The 18,052-nt window shown below is 59.0% G+C and overlaps 5 protein-coding genes across 5 annotated transcripts; 2 read left to right on the forward strand and 3 right to left on the reverse strand.

Moving 5' to 3' along the window:
* Positions 1 to 105: 105 nt before the first annotated feature.
* COLE_03250 (uncharacterized protein) lies at positions 106 to 4,692 on the reverse strand (the record flags this gene model as incomplete). Its single annotated transcript, XM_018421415.2, has 10 exons — positions 106 to 350; positions 398 to 1,475; positions 1,512 to 2,049; positions 2,084 to 3,264; positions 3,299 to 3,895; positions 3,933 to 4,046; positions 4,088 to 4,191; positions 4,232 to 4,304; positions 4,341 to 4,438; positions 4,476 to 4,692. 10 exons carry the CDS (start codon positions 4,690 to 4,692, stop codon positions 106 to 108), a joined length of 4,245 nt encoding a protein of 1,414 aa, XP_018278040.1.
* Positions 4,693 to 4,978: 286 nt separating this feature from the next.
* On the forward strand, positions 4,979 to 7,093 carry COLE_03251 (uncharacterized protein; the record flags this gene model as incomplete). The annotated part of the gene is made up of 10 exons (XM_018424824.1): positions 4,979 to 5,111; positions 5,160 to 5,226; positions 5,258 to 5,334; positions 5,372 to 5,460; positions 5,495 to 5,650; positions 5,685 to 5,776; positions 5,817 to 6,417; positions 6,450 to 6,755; positions 6,792 to 6,881; positions 7,061 to 7,093. The coding sequence occupies 10 exons, from the start codon at positions 4,979 to 4,981 to the stop codon at positions 7,091 to 7,093; spliced, it is 1,644 nt and encodes a 547-aa protein (XP_018278041.1).
* Positions 7,094 to 9,642: 2,549 nt separating this feature from the next.
* COLE_03252 (uncharacterized protein) lies at positions 9,643 to 13,640 on the forward strand (the record flags this gene model as incomplete). Its single annotated transcript, XM_018420879.2, has 2 exons — positions 9,643 to 11,493; positions 11,532 to 13,640. 2 exons carry the CDS (start codon positions 9,643 to 9,645, stop codon positions 13,638 to 13,640), a joined length of 3,960 nt encoding a protein of 1,319 aa, XP_018278042.1.
* A 498-nt stretch (positions 13,641 to 14,138) lies between these two features.
* Positions 14,139 to 15,465, reverse strand: COLE_03253 (uncharacterized protein; the record flags this gene model as incomplete). Its single annotated transcript, XM_018423482.2, has 2 exons — positions 14,139 to 15,299; positions 15,352 to 15,465. The coding sequence occupies 2 exons, from the start codon at positions 15,463 to 15,465 to the stop codon at positions 14,139 to 14,141; spliced, it is 1,275 nt and encodes a 424-aa protein (XP_018278043.1).
* A 367-nt stretch (positions 15,466 to 15,832) lies between these two features.
* Positions 15,833 to 18,000, reverse strand: COLE_03254 (uncharacterized protein; the record flags this gene model as incomplete). Its single annotated transcript, XM_018420418.2, has 7 exons — positions 15,833 to 16,666; positions 16,721 to 16,847; positions 16,887 to 16,953; positions 17,002 to 17,288; positions 17,336 to 17,524; positions 17,589 to 17,693; positions 17,801 to 18,000. The coding sequence occupies 7 exons, from the start codon at positions 17,998 to 18,000 to the stop codon at positions 15,833 to 15,835; spliced, it is 1,809 nt and encodes a 602-aa protein (XP_018278044.2).
* Between the last annotated feature and the right edge of the window lie 52 nt (positions 18,001 to 18,052).

An 18,052-nucleotide genomic window follows, 5' to 3' on the forward strand; every position in this document is an offset into this window, starting at 1 on the left:
ATGCAAAAGCGGTCTGTAACCCATCCTGCGGCACGCTAGTCAGTAGGATCCTTCATGGCAAACGGGATAATGTATACATGTATCGGCAGTCTGCCGTTCTACTGACTATGCTCCTCCCGCACCCCCCGTCCCCTCCTGATGCCCTCCCGTGCTCTGCCTGCCCGTACCCCGCCCTCCACGCGCTGCCGCCCCGCCACGCGGCTTCTTCGCAGGACGCGCCGCCGCATCGCCTTGCGGCCGGTTAAGGCGCTGCAAGATAGTGCCCGCGGCGCCCGGGGCGGCGCCCTCGTCGTCCGGTGCAGCCCTCTTCGTCCCGCCCTCAGCCGCGCCCGCAAGCGTCGCATTGACATCTGCGCGTCAGCTTCTCCGCGACCACTGGCGTAGCCAAGCCACTCACTACCAAGAATGTTGGCGCGCGCACCCGGCGCCGCGCCGCGTCCGCGGATCGCCGTCCCGCGCCCCCTTGCCCCCCGGATCGCCGTCCCGCCACGCACGGGGGTCGTCTCCCCCGAAGTCGTGCCCGCTGGCGCTGCCTCCGCCGCAGCCGGCGTCGCGGGCGTGGCGGCCGGTGCCGCAGGTGCCGCGGCAGCGGCGGGCTGTGCGGGTTGTGTGGCGGTTGTCGATCGCGTGGCCGGTGCGCCGGGCTTGAAGGGCGCCGCGGCGGGTGATAGCGCCGGCGCAGGGGAGGGCGCGCCGTTGCTCCCCGTCGCCGCGGCGAGTTTGTTCTCGAGATCGTTCTTCTGGCGCTCCAAAGTCTTACGCGAGATCTCGGCGGTGCGCGCACTGCGTTCGAGCGCCTTAATCTTCTTCTCAAGCTCCTCCACCTTCTTCTCGAGGTCAGCGGCCTTGGTCGCGTCCGCCCCGCCGCCGCCGGCAGCGGCGGCCTTGGCCTCGACGAGCTGAGCTTCGTATGCGGCCTTGAGCTCGGCCTCCTTTGCTTCGACCGCAGCCTTGATCGCGGCCGCGTCCGCGTCACTAGACCCAGCGGACGCGGCGGACGCGTTGGCAAGCGCCGTCTGGTGTTCTGCGTGGAGCTCCGCCTCGCGCTTCGCCACGGCCTCTTTCACTGCCTGGTCCACAGCTTCCTGGTTAGGCGCGGCTTCTGAGCCAGCCTGCCCCGCCGCCGCCGCCGCGGCCTCGGCGGTGGCAAGCTTCGTCTTGAGCTCCGCGACCTCCTTCTCGAACGCCGCGATCTTCTGGTCGAGGTCGGCGCGCTCGCCGTTGAGGACGCCGATGCGTGTCTTCATCGTCGCGTTCGCCTTGTTCACCTTGCGCACGTCGTTGTCGTACTGCGTCTCCTTCTCCTCGAGTTTCTTGGTGAGCTCGTCGATCTTGGCCTGCAGCTCCTCGGCGTTGCCGATGACCGGCTCCGCAGCCGCAACAGCTGACGAGCTCGAGGCCCGCGCAGCTTCCAGATCCTTCTCGGCTTGCGCAAGGCGGAGCTGGAGCGAGTCGCGCTCTTCCTTGATAGCGGCCTGAAATGAGATATACTCCCAGCGCCCGTCACTCACCAATTCCGCCGCGTCAGCCGTTGAGCTTGCCGCAGCTCCCCCGGCCCCGGTCTGAGCAGTGGTGAGGTCTGCCTCAAGCTGAGACACTCTGGCATCCTTCGTCTGCAGAGACTGCTCGCCCTCCGTGACCTTGCTTTCCAGCTCCGAGATCTTCGCCTCGAGGCTGACGATCTTTGTCTGGGACTCTGCGAGCTCAGTTGTGAGCTTGGCGACCGCAGCTTCCTTCTCGGCAACGTTGGCGTTGGCAGTCGTGAGTTCAGTGATCGTGTTCTGGAGCTCCCTCGAGCGGCGCTGCCAATTCAAACCGATGCGCTTCGCTTCCGCGAGCTGTTCGTCGGCCTTCGCCAACTGGGCCGTCTTGGCATCAACCTCGGCCGTCTTGGCCTCAATCTCGGCCGTCTTGCTGGCCACAGCCGCCTCCTTCTCGGTGCGGATCGCAGCAGTCTCCGCGACGATGCGCGCGTCGGCCTCATCAGCCTTCTTCTGGGCCTGTGCGGCGTGCTCGCGCGCCTGGTCGACCTGGGACCGCAGGGTGACACTGCATGTCAGAAGGCTCTTCCAAATAGACTCACGCCTGGGTTTGCAACTCCTCGATGCGCTTCTGAAGCTGGGTGCGCTCTTCCGCACGTGTGCGCTCGTTGGCGGTAGAGACGTTGCTGAAGTTCTCGATTGTGTACGTGAGCTTAGCACGCTCTTGCTGGACAGCGGCGAAGTCAGACTGGAGGCGGGCCTGCTGGCTTTCCCACAGCTCCTTCTCTGCACGCAATTGTGCAGCTTCGTCGCGGAGACGCTTCTCCGTGGCCTGATGCGACGCAACCTCCTCGCGAGCCCGGCGAAGGTCAAGTTGCGCGGAATGAAGCTGCGACTGCACCTGGTGCAACTGAGACTCGAGATTGGCGTAGTTTGTCTTCTGCAATGCGAGGGTCTGATCGATGCTGCGCACTTGTTCTGGCAGAGTTAGCCTCGCCTCTCCCATTAGCTTACCCTTCAGATGGGCAGCCATGGCTTCTGCCTTAGCCATAGCCACTTCCGATTTGCCCGCCTTCTCAGCCTGCTCTCGTGCCCGAGCCCTCGCCTCCTCCATCTCGGTATCCGCACGGGAGCGGACGGCGGCAAGCTCGGCCTGCAACGACGCCACGGCATGTTCATTAGAATCGTCGTGGATAGAGTTTGAGTTGGTCGCAGGCCAGTGGAGGCCTTCACCCTTGGACAAGAGCTTGGAGAAGAGGTCGCGCTCGCGGGTGACCTCCGATAGCTTGGCAGAAGTATGTTCAAGCTGCTCGCGCTGTTGCTCGATGATCTCGGCAGCCTGGTCAATTTCCATGCCGGTGGCTGCCTCGCCCTCAGCGCGAGTCGTTTCCCGCTCACTAAGCTTGGAGGCAAGACTGCGAGTCAGAGTAAGGAGCTGGCGGTTTCGCTTGAGGAGCGTGTCCAGCGATGCGAACGCGACGAAGTGGTCGGTAATCATGTCACCTGACTCCTCCTGGGGCTGAGCAGTCGAGTGTGCAAGGCTGGGATTGTCGCGCAGAGCAATTTGACGAGTAAGCTCGCGAACCTGATGAGCCAGGTCCTCCACAGTGATCTGGTGTGATGCCACCTCCTCCGCCAGACGCTTGGCCTCCGCCTCGGCACCACGAGCTTGCTTTTCAGCGGTGTCGCGGGCCGTGATGGCTGCAGAGAGCTCGCCAGCGAGAGTGTTGGCACGCTCCTTGGCCAGTTCGTGATCCTTACGCTGCTGGTCGAAGATCGGTTTCTGACGTCAACGTCTCCCTACGTGGTCGGGTTACCTTCTCCAAGATCTCCTCCTGAATTTGCCGAATCATGTCCTCCAGACGCTCGTTCTTGGTTTGAGCCTCGCTCAATTGTTCTTGAAGGAGGACATTCTGCGTCCAAACATGGGTGTACGACTGCCCGTTGGCACGCTGCTGGGCAGCGATAGTGGCCGTTGGACTGTAGTCGAGGGCAGCATCGTTGGCTGAAGTCAAGCGATCGAGCGCGAACTTGAAGTCGTCCGCGCGCTTCTTGGCGCTTGCGAGCTCGCCTTCCAAGCGGTTGATAGTCTCCTCGAACGCGCGTTCCTTGTCCGAGGACCGCGCAGCCATGTCCTCGAGCTCGGATTCGCGGTCCAGCACAGCGTCCCGCGCCTCAGACGAGTACTTCTCCAGCAGCGCGTTCTGGGCAATGACCCGCTCGAGCTCAAGACGGCTCTCGGCCTTCTGCTTGGCAAGCGCGTTGGTCAGCGTGCGCACATTAGCGTGCGCTTCCGCAAGTCGAGTGGTCTGGTCCTCATACGTGCGCTGGAGGGCGATGTATGATGACCTGGCCGTTTTGGCCTCGAATTCCACCCGGTCGCGCTCCTGTTGCAGCTCGGAATACTGTGATTGCTGTAGTGTTAAAGGCTGGTCTTGTGATTCAACGCACAGATGATGCGCGGTACTTGGCAAACCGCTCCTCCAGCTCTGTGTTTTGTGTCGTCAAGCTCATGACTTCATCACGACTGCTCTTCAAAGCCTGGACGGCACGTTGTTCGTTGAACTGCACGTCAGCTCCGGGCGGCTGGCAGGTCTGGGTAGTACCTTGGCAGAGTCGGCAGCCATCCTGTGCTCTGAGACCTCAACGCGAAGTGTGGCGACGGTCTGCGATGCCTCGCTCTTCTGCAGGCGCAGTCTATACAGCTCCTCTGATACGTCAGCAGATGGAAACAGGTCGGCGCTGCTTACGGTTTGTCTCAGCGGCGCGCTCCTTCAGCCTCTGCATGTCCTCTGCGAGTTCGACCTTCTCGGCCTCGACAGCCTGGCGTCAGTTACCCAAGCGGCTTCCAAGTCTCACAGTGACGCGGCTTGAGGCGACGCTGAGTTCGGATGATGCCTGATGGTGCGCCGACTGTACTTTGGCGAGCTGTTCGCGCAGCTGAGACGAGGTGGAGACTGGCGTATTAGCCAGTCACGAGCGAAGAAGGCTTACCCGAAGCATCGCGCTCGTTAAGAAGAGCCTCCTTTTCTTTCCTCAGCTGTTCAACCACGGCCTCAGCTTTCGAGAGTGCGGCCTGGAGATCGGCAACCTGTTGTTCTCTCTCAACATCCGCTAACACATCTGACGGCAATGCAGAGGCTGCGCCCACAGCCGGAGCAGCAGTCACGGCTGATGCTGCAGAGCTGTCGGCGGGGGGCTCTGCCGACATGGTGGATAGTGTGATCCACGAGGACAAAGACGGATGGAGAATGAAGTGAGTTGCAGTGATGGAATGGGAGACGAGCAGTTACGACATGGTCACTTCGTCACTGTCAATCTGAATTACAACGGAAGCAAATGTTATTACCTGCCTCCTAATCGATGTAGAGTGAATTAACGCCTCCACCTGTTTACGTAACTCATTGTTGTCCACTGACGGGGAACGCGGAAAGTCGACGTGTTGAGTGTCTTGCGCCTTCTCGATATACCTTAACACCATCTCTTTATTTTTCGCCATGGCAGGCGAGGCTGGCGCACCGGGGAGTTCCCTTTCTCGATCGGGCGGCAAGTCCATCGCCGAACTTCTGGACGATACGCTTGTCTCTCAACTCGAGGATACTCACATCGACGATGAGGACGACACGGACGGTGAGGAGGCCGATGGTGTGCCTGCAGCAGGTGCAGCTGGTGGCCCAGACGGTGAGGCCAAAAAGAAGAAGAAAAAGAAGAAGAAGAAGTCCAAAGCCAAGGCTCCAGTTGTCAAGTGCGAACCGCTTAGGCTTAGCTTACACAAGGGAAGTGACAGCCGACGAGCTCGTTAACATTGTGCGGGGCAACATGAGCACGACACAGTCTGCGGGAGCGAGTAATGGTACGATTGCGGACAGCGAGAGTGTAACTAAAGCTAGACGACATCAGAAAGGCGCTGCAGGCTGCAGATCTCATGAAGCTGTTGGAGGGTCACCTTGGCGGGCCTCAGGCCGCTGCAGAGCATAAGGTGCGGATGTCAATGCGGAGCAGGCTGACCCGAGTTTTGGAAGACACAGCCCGTGCCCCAGAAGGAGGAGGACCAGGTTAAGGAGGGTGCGATCGACGAGCACAAAACCCCAGCCGACGTGCAACAAGACCCAATCGCACTTCCAACCGGCTTCGTGTGGAGCATCGTGGATGTCAAGCAGGATGAGGAGGTGCTTCAGCGTCCACGCGTGGAGCTGACCCCAGATCGACGAGGTGCACAATCTTCTGACAGAGAACTATGTCGAGGATGATGACGCCATGTTCCGCTTCCGCTACTCGCGCGAGTTCCTTCTCTGGTGAAAATACTCCTCCTCCTAGCCACCCCGCTGACTTTAGGGCTCTCACGCCACCAGGCTACTACAAGGATTGGCACATTGGAGTCCGCGTGCAGAAGACGGGCAAGCTCGTCGGTTTCATCTCAGGCATCCCTGTTGAACTGCGCGTGCGGAACAACACATTCATGAACGCTGAGATCAACTTCCTGTGCGTGCACAAGAAGTTGCGCTCGAAGCGTCTCGCCCCCGTTCTTATCAAGGAGGTGACACGTCGAGTCAACCTCCAGAACATCTGGCAGGCGATCTACACCGCCGGAGTGCGCATTCCTACGCCATTCAGCACGTGCAGGTACTATCACCGTTCCCTAAACCCGGCCAAGCTCGTCGACATTGGCTTCTCGCCGTTGCGAAAGGGCGAAACGATTGCCCGACTTGTGCGCAAGTACAATCCAGGGGAGCAGACGAAGACTCCGGGTTTCCGCGAGATGGTGTCCGCCGACGTGCCGCAGGTCGCTGCTCTGCTGCGGCGATACCTTGGCCGCTTTGACTGTGCGCAACTGTTCAACACGGATGAGGACGTTGAGCATTGGTTCATATCAGGCATGGGTAAGGAGGTTAATGGCAAGCGGGAAAACCAGGTTGTGTGGGCATATGTTGTCGAGGTGAGTTGGCAATGGGGCAAGCTGACGCACAGGACCCAACAACAAACCTCATCACAGATGTGGTGTCGTTCTACACGTTGCCGTCGACAATCATGCAACACCCGAAGTACGACTGCCTCAACGCTGCGTATATGTTCTACTACGCTAGTGATGTCGTCTTTGCTCCTGGAGCTTCGTCCGACGACGCATTCACGCATGACCTCAAGACACAGAACCTTCTCGATCGACGTCTGAACGCCCTCGTCACTGATCTCCTTGTGATGGCGAAGAAGCACGACTTTGATGTTGTCAACGCCCTTACGCTGCTGGACAACAACGTATTCTTGGAGGAGCAGATGGTGCGATCCGAGACAATCTTGCAGCGCTAACAGCAGTTTGGCCGTGGTGATGGTGCTCTCGTACGTGGCAGTCGTGAAGATCTGAAGTTGTTGCTGACATCAAACTCTACTTGGCTGTACAGAATTGTGAGTTATTCGCTCGATGCCCGCTCACCCAGACTACCTCTACAACTGGTCCACAGCACCCATCGATGGTGGCATGTCCACAACGCCGCAGCGCAAATCCTCGGGAGTGGGTGTCGTCATGCTTTGAAGCTATAGATGCATGTCCCTGCATAGCTGGTGCTGGTGCGGACTCACCTCAGCTCCTCACAAACGGTACTGACTGCTCTGACTAGCAACTAAAGTCGGCCCAGTAGCGCGAGCGTGAGCTAAAAGTGCATGAACAGCCCCCCCGGCAGCTCAGGCCACTTAACCAGTTTGTTTGGCCACTCGTACCGCTCCGACCCAGGAGGGTAATCGCACAAGCTGTGAACACGGTACGCAGTCCAGCACTTGTAGCAGATGCACATGCCCGTGTGCTGGCCGCATCGCGTGAGGATACACGGCCCTGTCATCAGCCCATCCCATCCGCAGAAACGTACACTGCCAGCGACGGCCACCGCAGGGCGGAAGCGTTGTTGTGTCCTTCAAGTCGTACGGGCCACGGATGTTGTCGGGCTCGGGGGGACGGGCGCGGAGCTTTCTGAAGATGAAGCCCATGAGTGGCAATTATATCGATGGGTATCTGTGACGATCAAGTGCAGGGCAAGGGGCGACGGCGAGTGGGATGTTGTGAGGGGCCCGCAGCGACCTTATAGCGCGCCTCGATGCCCCACTTGCAAACTGCTTTGCCACTCGGTGGGTGCGATGCAGAGTGATGAGGACAATCACGCTGTGCTTCGGAGGCTGTCAAACAAAAGTGGAAAACGGTCGTTCTGATGGCGATCCACCCATCCGTGCAGACGGTACGACGATCTTGCCACCGCCTCCCGTTACATGCAAATGCCCATCCTCGCGCCATTCGCTCCCTATCCCGCGACATTGTCTGTCCGCCCTGGCCCATTTGGGGAATCATCGTCAGATGTAGCTACACGTTCGTTCGAGCAGCGCACCGGCGTTGCCGCTGATCTAGAGGGGAGGCACTTCATCTTGGGTCGATCGCAAAGTCAGCCACGAACCAAAATGGTCATGCCGTTCATCAGTCCTGTCTGAGCCCAATTGCAGTGTCACAGCGAGTCCTGAAGTGTTCCCTCCTTCTGGCCGTTTGGTTGACAAAATCCCTTCTCAAATGCGCTCGCTCGCTTACATTCCCGACACTACTGACTGCCCGTCCTTCTCGGCCTGGTACCACTTGCCGGTATACGTCGGCCAGCGGTAAACATTCTCGGTCTGGTCGCGGACAATGTAGTGGTTTACGCATCGGATGCACCAGTAGTACCCAGGGTTCAGCGTGTCCAGCTCAAGAGTGCAGGGACCTGGTGTAAGAAATGATGGTGATGCAACGCACCACCGGAGCGGTTGAAGCGGCAAAGCGGGAGCTCTTCCGCCAAGTCGTCAACCTCCCAGAACTGTGCGTAGGAGATGTTCGGAGCATTATTCCGAGTGCTAAGGCAAGATCCCATACTGCCCTGGTGGGTCAATAACCGCCTCTGTGGGTTGATAATCCATTGACAGAGCCTGCGAGGGATTTTATACAAGACCTCTATCTATGTTGGTCTCCAGAGAGAGGATGCCAGAAGGATAGGTTGCGGTGTGGAAGCAGACGCGCAGATGAGATAAGCCACGTGTCCCGCACTGTCCACCCCCGCAGTCGACCCGCATCATCAGGCCGTACTCCTCCATCTTGTATGGGTAAACATGAGATATTTCGGCACGTCAATCTGATTTCACGCGGCTCGCAGGACGGTCCAAGGGGGGAGTGTTTCAGCACGATGCGTGGTTAACGGGACACCTCTTTCGTTCTGCCTCATAAGAGGCCTCCTCGACTAACACCGGGCAGCAAAATAAACTGGGGGAATGGTGCGAGCGAAGGTTGGCACAATTTACTTCAGATAACATCGGAAATATTTGTCCAATCTGACAGTATGGGCTCCTACCAGCGCGGACGCAGGTCCCATTGCCATACATTGTCGTAACCCTTGCCACACTTCTCGCAGTAGTGGTGAGGTAGGCCGTTGTATGGGTTTATTCCAACATTCGAGCGGACTATTCTGCATTTACCTGCCATCAGCATTATCGCAAGGGGATCTTACGCTTATTCTCGTAAAAGCTGCACGGCGCGTGGCCCATAGTCGGAATGTCGCGCTGGTAGTACTTCCATCCTTTGACATGCCCTTCGGAAAACTCGTAAGGATGAGAGTAATATATGTCATGGTGACGCCGGTTGCCTGGAATGAGGTCATCAAGATAGAATGGGCGGCTGGTGCAATTGCCCATGTCAGCGGAACGGGATTGGAGGTGAGGTGAGGTGAGGAGAGGAAGGCAGACGAGTGCTGAGAAAAGAGAGTAGTGTGTAGAGCTCATCTACATCCCAGCGTTCACTTCTTGAAGGAAATGCAGCTATGGCGGGTGTTCTGAAAGACAGGTTTGCAGTGCCATTGCGACAATGGACATGGAGCGCTCGATGCCGTCAGCAAGCCACGTCCTCTGAGTGCATAGCTCCAGTGAAACAAAACAGATAGAACAGATGCAACGCATTGATTTTGGCTGCATACGGGCTCCGTGAAGTTTGCATTGTGCAACTCCTGCCCAAGGCGCAGTGGACGACCTCCACCGGGTGGCAATGCTGGCGATGGTGCCTGGCGCACGTGACTAGATTGAGATTTTGAACTTCTCCCTCACGGCTTGATTCCGCCCTCCATCAACATTCACAAGGTGTCACACTTCTCACCATTCACTTCCCGACATGGCGACAGCAACGCCAGACTTCGGGACGCAGCTCGCCAACGTGCGGAGGCTGACGTCTTCAGCCCTTGCACACCAAGCTAAGCCGGCGCAGCTCCTCACTGCCATCGAGGCTACGATTTCGTCCACACTTCCCGGCTCCACCCTCCCTCACTCCTCTACCGCCTACTTTACCGCGCTCCTTCAGTGCCTCGAGAAGGCATGCTCGGACGAGATCCTTCCTGGGGAGACGGGTGAGGAGATGGCGGAGACGGAGAACATGGGTGGCGGTGCCCTGGTCCCGGCGACGCTGTATCTTCTGGCAATCGTTGTGCCGGAGACGCCGGCGCAGGTCGTGCTCTCTAAGGTATCTCCGCTCCTCGAGTGCCTTCTTCCGCTCTATCCTACTGCCCTGGAAAACCCTCCTCCCCTCCGCTCCCTCATCCAGATTTGCACAAGCGCCATCCTCTTCGCGACGCCCGGGCTCCTTGGATCGTCCCCCCACCTCAAGCGCGCATGGAACTACCTGCTCGAGCTCAACCTCGACCCTCGTCCCAAGGTCCGGCATCTTGCACAGGAGGGCGTCCGCAAAATTCTCATCACTCCGGTGCCCCCACGCGTTACTCCCGGCGCGCACCCGTACCTTTCGCGCGCTCGTGACTGGGTCACCACAGTGCTTGAAGAGGACATCCGCTCGGGAGGGTCCAGCAAGGCCGCTGCCAAGGGCAAGAAGGCGCGCTTCGCCGACTCTGAGGACTCTGAGGGGAAGAAGGCGATCTGGGTCGTGCAGGGGTTGCGAGGCTGGGTCGCCGTTTGGGGCGATGACGAACTGAGCAAGCTTTGCAGCCTCCTCCTCGCTCTCCCTCCGCACCCCCACCTTACTGCGCAAGTTTACTCACTTCTCGCACACCTCCTTTCCCCTCCACCAGCGGACCAGCACGCAGCCAAGCCTGCGGTAATGACGAACCTGCCCAAGATCGTCGACTCGCTCCTTCAGTCGCCGCCCGAGCTCGGCTCCACGGACATGGCATCTTACCTCTCTGCCCTCAGCTCTGCTCTTATCAAGATGGTGCTGCAGGACCCCGCCAATCTTGGCACATACCTCCCCAAGGCGTTCAACTTCATCTTCAATGAGACCCTGCTGGCACCATCTGCGTCGGCGGCTGTCTGCGCCGCTGCTGCCGACGCTGTTGCCAACGGCATCGTCCGCTACTGCATTACGGACGATGGTATCGTCGCTGCGATTGAGTATATGCGCCGAGGGTCACATATGCCTGGCGCGCGCAAGAAGCAGAAGACGCCCTTCCTCACGCGCCTGCTTGCCGCGCTGACCGAGGCCCTCGACTCACACGCGCTTCGCATCAACCATCTCCTCACGATTCTTGCCTCACTCATCTCGCGTCTGCGTCTGCGCATCACGCTGGGCGAGGCCAAGGTCGACCCGGCTGGACGTGCACCAACCGCCGCAGAGGAGCTTCTTCTGCCGCTCATCCAGGATGTCGGAGACCTCCGCACACAGCCGGGCTTCGATTACAAGGACAAGGTCGACGACGTCGTTGGCATGGCCATCGAGGTTATCGGCGTCGAGGGCGTGCTCAAGGCGCTTCCACTTAACATTGAGCCCGACGCATCGGGTCGTCCTCCTCAGCCTGGCCGTGCCCACCTCCTCCCTCTCATCCGCACTCGCACAACCAACGACTCGCTCGCCTTCTTCGCCGAGTTCTTCCGCCCATTGTCTGAACGCATTTTCGAGCGCAAGGTTAAAGCTGAAGATGCCGGCAAGGACGGTGAGGCGAAGGTCTGGGAAACTATTGTCAGCCAAATTTGGGCCTGCCTGCCTGGCTTCTGCGACATGCCTCGCGATCTCAAGGATGTGAGTTGATAAACAGCAAGAGAAGTGCTGACGTGCAGGGCCTCACCAACCAGTTCCTGAGCCTCATTACCAACCTTCTTTACTCCCAGCCGCTCCTCCTGTCACCCCTGCTGCGTTCGTTGACTCTGCTTGTGACCTCGACCGAGCGCCTGCTCGGCTCAACAACCGACCCCGCTGAGCTTCGCAAGCAGTTCGGCGTGGACCAGGAGGGCGCCAAGGCCGACGTCACTGCGCTCAAGGCTCTGGCTAAGGACATGGTCGGTGTGCTTCTCAACGTCTTCAGCTCTACGCCTCGTGAGCAACGCGGCATGGTGGGCGACGTTATCGCCGCCTGGGTGCGCATCATGGACACGAAGGATGTCATTGAGACGTACAACACAGTCACCAAGCACCTTTCGGACAACCTCGGCTCGTCTAAGATCCCGGGTCCTGGCGCGTCGCCCATCTCGCACACTATGCTGGACCTCCTCATCATCTTCGTCCCTAGCCTCCCTCCTGCGCAGTCCGTGTCGCTCTTTGCGGCAACCGCGACGCAGGACCTCCTCATGCACTCAGACGCCACTGTCCAGAAGAAGGCGTACCGTCTCCTCACCCGTCTTATTGAGGCTGGCAGGCTCGGTACTGCGATTAACGGCGACAACCTCGAGACCTTTGTGCAGAAGCTGAACGAGGTCGCTACTGCTGTCGGCCCTGGTGCTCAGCGCGACCGTCTCCAGCTTCTCGGCACTGTCGTTGAGGCGCTCCCTACCGATCGCCTTCACCTTATTCCGGAGCTTCTCTCTGAGGCTGTCCTTGGCACCAAGGAGACCAACGAGAAGGCACGTGACGCTGGTTACGAGCTCCTCGTCGTCATGGCCCACAAGATGTCAAAGGGTGGCGAGGTCAAGCAGCAGGTTCCCATTGACGAAGAAAGCGAGGAGATGGAGGAGAATACCGTCGCCGCCAATGTTCAGGAGTACATCACTATGGTCGCTGCTGGTCTCACTGGTGACACACCCCACATGATCTCGGCCAGCATCAACGCCCTGTCGCGTCTCCTGTTTGAGTTCAAGGACGACACCTCGAACGACCTCATCTCGGAGCTCGTCGCCACCATCGTGGTGTTTGTTGGCTCCAAGAACCGTGAGATCGTAAAGTCCGCACTTGGCTTTGTCAAGGTCGCTGTCGTCGCCCTGCCCGTCGATACCGTTGAGCCCCACCTCGACGCGCTCGTCCCTGCCCTCCTTGGCTGGGTTCACGACCACAAGAACCACTTCAAATCGAAGACGGTTCACATCTTCGAGCGCATGATCCGCAAGTTTGGCTACGAGGCGGTGTACAAGAACGCGCCAGAGGGCGGTGAGCGCAAGGTGCTCGAGAACATCAAGCGCCGCAAGGACCGTGCGAAGCGCAAGAAGGCTGCGGCCGAGAACGGCGACGATGATGGTGCCGAGGGCAAGCCCAAGCAGTCATCCGGCAACGCGTTTGACGACATCCTGTACAACTCCGACTCGGACCTTGAGTCGGACGGCGAGGAAGAGTCCCGGCCCATTAAGCCTCTGTCGAAGCGCCAGCGCAAGGCTGCGGCCGCGGCCGCGGCTGCTGGCCAGACGTTCATCCGCAACGAAGGCGACGACCCGCTGGACCTGCTCTCGCGCTCGATTGCGGGCGGCATCACGCGTGCCGACCCCAGTGTAGCAGCGCGCAAGCGCCAGCCGGGGCAGGACGCGGCGCACTTCAAGACGGACCGGTCGGGCAAGCTCGTCATCGAGGAGTCGGGCGACGAGGACGACGAGATGGACGGCAAGCGCGCGGCCGGCGAGGGCAACGCGTACATGACCGCGATGCGGGGCGTGGACGGGGCGACGCGCGACGCGCGCGGTGGGCTCAAGTTCAACAAGAACACGAAGAGAGCGCGCGAGGCCGAGCGCGAGGAGGAGGCGATGGACCTCGACGAGCTGATTGGCGACAAGAAGCCCAAGAAGGCCAAGAAGAAGGCCGTCAAGCTCGGCGAGGAGTTCCGCTCCAAGCGCGGCAAGGGCGACGTCAAGCGCAACGACGGCCCCGACCCTTTCTCGTACGTGCCTATCGGGCAGGCCGCGCAGCGCAAGGACCGCGGCGGGCACCGCGTCAACCTCACCAACAAGAAGAAGGGTTCGCGTGCATAGAGGGTGCCATGGGGCGTGGGCTTATAGAGCGTCAATATCGCATTGTGATACCTCATGTACTTTTCGATCTGGACTGCAGCGGATGCGTAGGAGGAAGGGGACAACGGAGGGGGGGTTAGCCCCGCAGTCCGCAAAGCATTGCTCTAGTCGACGGAGGATGATGTTCTGCCATACCGGCGAGCACAGGCTGGCTGTGGTGCAGAACTGACTCGGAGTGTCGTATCGTTGTTCGAAAGCCATTCTAAACTTGTGTCGCTGACCAAAGGTCGGTTATTATCGGTCCGGACATCAACATGATATCGGCAACTTCAGTTCGTTTAGCTCAGTGGGAGAGCGTTCGCTTCACACGCGAAAGGTCGTGAGTTCGAAACTCACAACGAATACGTCTGATTTTTGCCCGGTGCCAGGTATCGTGAGCTCTCGCGCACTTCGCAATCCATCTGTGGATGTCGTAGAGTTGTCTGATTCTTTTCCTGCTTACAGAATATTGAATGCATGCTACCCACAATTTGAACAGATGTGTTGCTTGAGCGGGCGCCGCCCTCCTTTCCTCCATAGCCTCCCTCCATCCCACGGCCCTTGCACACCGTGCTTCGTTTCAAGCGACCAGTCGCTGTGTCTCATGGAGTGATTCCAAGCCGAGCGAACAGATGCCGCAACACGGTACGCGCAAATGTCACACGGTACGCGGTCAGCGCAGAAGCGTTGGAGTGCTCCGTACGTCCCGACAAGCCCCGGACTTTCCGCCGCGAACGAGAAGATCTCCTCCAGGAAAGCTCTGAGAAACATGTGGAAGTCGCCCCCGTACGCCGTGAAGACGCGGCAGGGTGCCGAATTCTCAGCGCCAACTCTAGTGTCCGCAATGGTGCGCTTGGCGGTTCCTTTGCAGCGTCGGCCGAAGTCGCGGTTGCCATCGACGATGAACGATCTCCAGGCGATCTTCATGAAGTGGGTGAAGGTGCCGGCCCAGCGCACGAACAAGTTCAAGAGCGCTTCGTAGACCTTGGGAGCATGCTGTTGAAGACGATATACTGCCCACGGGTGCAGACACTGCGGGCCCGGGCCGAGGAGCTTCTGCGACCAGTATTGCGCGTTACCGCGCTTGAGGAGGACGGCCAGGGTAAACATGATGCTTGCAGGCCAGCGATAGCGCACTAGAGTTGCGTACAGCGCGTCGAGGGGCCCGCGCAGCTCGTAGCAGTTGGTCGTGTCGATGATCTGCTCCATGATTATGAGCTCGAAGTCGCCTGGTGAGGCGTGCATCATACCTGAAGGAGGGGCGGGGATTCTCTGCGAGGCGGTGTCTTTGTTGCGTGAGGAAGGCGATATCTCACCGTTGACTTGGCACTCGGACGGGACGGCAACGTCGGAAAACTCTGCAGGCGAGGGAGACGCGGGAGGTGGGGTCGCTGGCGCTGTCGGGAGAAGGTGGGTAGTCGGAGTCACAATCTGAGATGCAGCGTAGTAGGCGCGGCCGGGATGCACGATTGGAACGTGGAAAGGCACAATTTCCTTCTTGGGTACCCAGGTCAAGGCGTGGAGGATGAACGCCAGCGCCGGTGCTGACGCGTTCGTAAATGGAACGATATGTGCCGTATCGGCGCAACAGGATGGGATCTCAAGCATGCCCTCGAAGAATTCGGATTTGCTGGCGAGGAGCTGGGTTCAGCGGATGCTACAGTGGCCAACATAGGTGGCAGTGGATACTCACGAGCAGATCAAAGTGAAAGTAGATGTCGTCGGACGACTGCAGGATGACAGGGTGCGCGTCATTCTCGCGCGGATAGGCGAACTCGGGATGGAAGCAGCGGGGCATGGGGGACATGGGGGACTCGAGATGTGGTCAGAGTAAAGAAGAGAGATGATGAGGATGAGAAAAATAAAGAGAAGGAAGGCATGGTGGGCGCAGGCGACGGTGATACGGAGGAGCTGGAACAAGGCCAACAAGGCGATCTTTGTCAAACAATTATTGTTGTGTTGTGAATTGGTGGCCTCCAAGAAGGCCAAGTGGAGGTGAGGAATGTTGCATGGCCGTCTGACTCGCTCATGAATAAAAACTCCAAGTTCACCCCCTGCACTCTGTCTGATCCATGCATGATGACTCCTCTCATTAACAAAATCTACTGATACATACAATGGTTTGATGTGTATCGCCGTGGTGGCTCTAATAGGCTCGAGAGCGAACGCACACACTAGCATGTGTCCCCAGGGCAGCTGGAGACGAACATATAGTCGAGGAATTTCCTGAATGCCTTCTTGTCGTTGGCTAGTCTGCGCGCAAAGTTGACATAGCTCTTGATCGTGAGATCCTTGAGCTTCCACGGGGTGATGCGCTTGATGGCGAGCAAGAACGCCTGCTTCTTACTCTCCGTTTCGCTGTCGGGACTGGCAACGCGGTCCTCGGTATCGAGGAGCGTGACGTCGTCGTCCGTGATGAGGTCCACGATGTCAGGGTCGAAAGCGGGCAAGAGATGGAACGGCACGGGTGGAGGCTGGCCGTACGATTTGTGTATGCCATTCGTGAGCGAGTCGGGGAGAAGCGACCGCGCTTTGAATGTGGTGTACTCGATCTCCCACCCAGGTGGCACCTCGGAGTTTCTGGGCTTGTCAAGCTCAGGAATGAAGAACTGAGTGTAGCCCAAAATGGTGAAGGGTTTGTTGGAGCGCGACGGCGACTCAGGCGACGCGTAACGCGGCCTTGTCTTGAACGAACAGTGCGGCTTGTACCAGTTTTCAGGTTTCTTGCAGTTGCCCTTCGGCTTCTTCCGCATCTCGTCCACTGGGTCATCCGGCTGTGGGTACACGCCCTCTTCGCGCGCTTTGGAGTCAAGGGATATGCCAGTGATGTTGTACGAATAAATGCGCGCGGCAGGTTGGTAGGTCGGGATGATGCTCGGCGCGACGTTGATGACGGCGTAGTCCTTGTACTTGAGCTCTGTGGGTCCGGGGAGCCCTGCGAACGACTTCCTTAGCTGGTCCTTGAGCGTCGCGGACTTCTTCCTCCCAAAGATCTTGAACCTCCCGCTCTCAAGGAAGTGAGGGCCACGGATCTCAGGTCCAGGGTATGAATAATCTTCCACAGACGGGTGGGCAAGCTTTTGCTCCGGCTCGATCTCGAGGTAGAGGGTGCCATTGGCGGCAGCCGACGCGCCGTTCGAGATAGCTTCGAGCTCGGGGACGTCCATGAAGAAGAAGTGATCAATGTTTCTGCGCGTCGTTAGGCCCCGCGTCGAAATGGAAACTCACTGGTGGCCATAGTGGTGTCCAACGATTGTGTCCTGGTATCGGAGGGCGAGGTCTCCATACCGCACATCTGGATAGCGTCAGTCGCTTGTCTCTGGGTACCCGGGGCCCAACTCACAGCAGTCGTCATAGTATAGGCCCTCGTGTGGTGCGACGTGACCTATGAGATGGACTTGCATGCCGCGGTCGCGATATTGCTGCAGCTGAACCTCGAGCCACTCCATCTCCTGGTCACCCGGCTCACCAGAGCCAGGGCGGCAACCGTCAACGGCGGTGTTGGAAACGAAGAAGTAGATTGAGTTGAGCGAGATAACGGCAAGTTGGTCAGGAATGACCTCGACGGCAAAGTAGCCGCCACGCTCGAACACGTGACGGTACTCCTCCGGAATGAAGTGCTTCCATATTCTATTTCGTCAGTGTGGCTGCGGCGAGATTGGGTGGCTTGCACATACGTCAGAAACTCTTGAGTTACGCGGTTCGGCCCAGGTTCCATAATGTTGTGGGGGTAGACGTCGTTGTTACCAAGCGAGGGGATAATGGGCACCTTCTTCCCAAACGTCTCGACCATGCGCTGCGCCATCATTTTGTTGAGGTCAAAAATCTCTTTGCCTGAACGGGGGAGGAAGCGGTCGATGTCATGCCTTGGAGAGTCAGCGGGCGCTGCACGGGGGCGATATGCAGAATGACGCGGAGGAGGACACTCACCGAGCGCTGTCGCCCGTCCAAACAATGAAATCCACCTGCTCTGTCCACTCCTTCTTGAGCCACTCGAAGGTCAGGTCAACAAGGGTGATCGGCGAGTCGCAGTCTCTGTGAAGCGTGAGCGTGACACACGGGTATGCGGACGCGGCCGCGCATTCGCGTTCGCAGGCACGCTCGACGCGTGCTCGGAACCTGGAGTTGAGGGCGGTACTCACGAGATGGGTGTTCCCCACTCTCCAGCCTCAATGTCATCGTCGTCTCCTCCGTCGCGTGTGGGCCAGAAGCGGTCGACACGACTCTTGCGCTTGCTTCTGAAATCGTCGGGGTCCTTTTCGCCCTTGAGGCGATGGCAACCGGACTCGAGCGTAGCCTTTCTCTTGTAGTACGGATCGGGATGAAAGTCGGTGACGTGCATGAAGCGCCCGGTGAGCTCTGCGCGTCAGATTGCGCCATGATTGAGGGTGCGG

This window comes from Cutaneotrichosporon oleaginosum, assembly GCF_008065305.1.
Source record: "Cutaneotrichosporon oleaginosum strain ATCC 20508 chromosome Unknown ATCC20508_contig03, whole genome shotgun sequence".
Lineage (NCBI taxonomy): Eukaryota > Fungi > Basidiomycota > Tremellomycetes > Trichosporonales > Trichosporonaceae > Cutaneotrichosporon > Cutaneotrichosporon oleaginosum.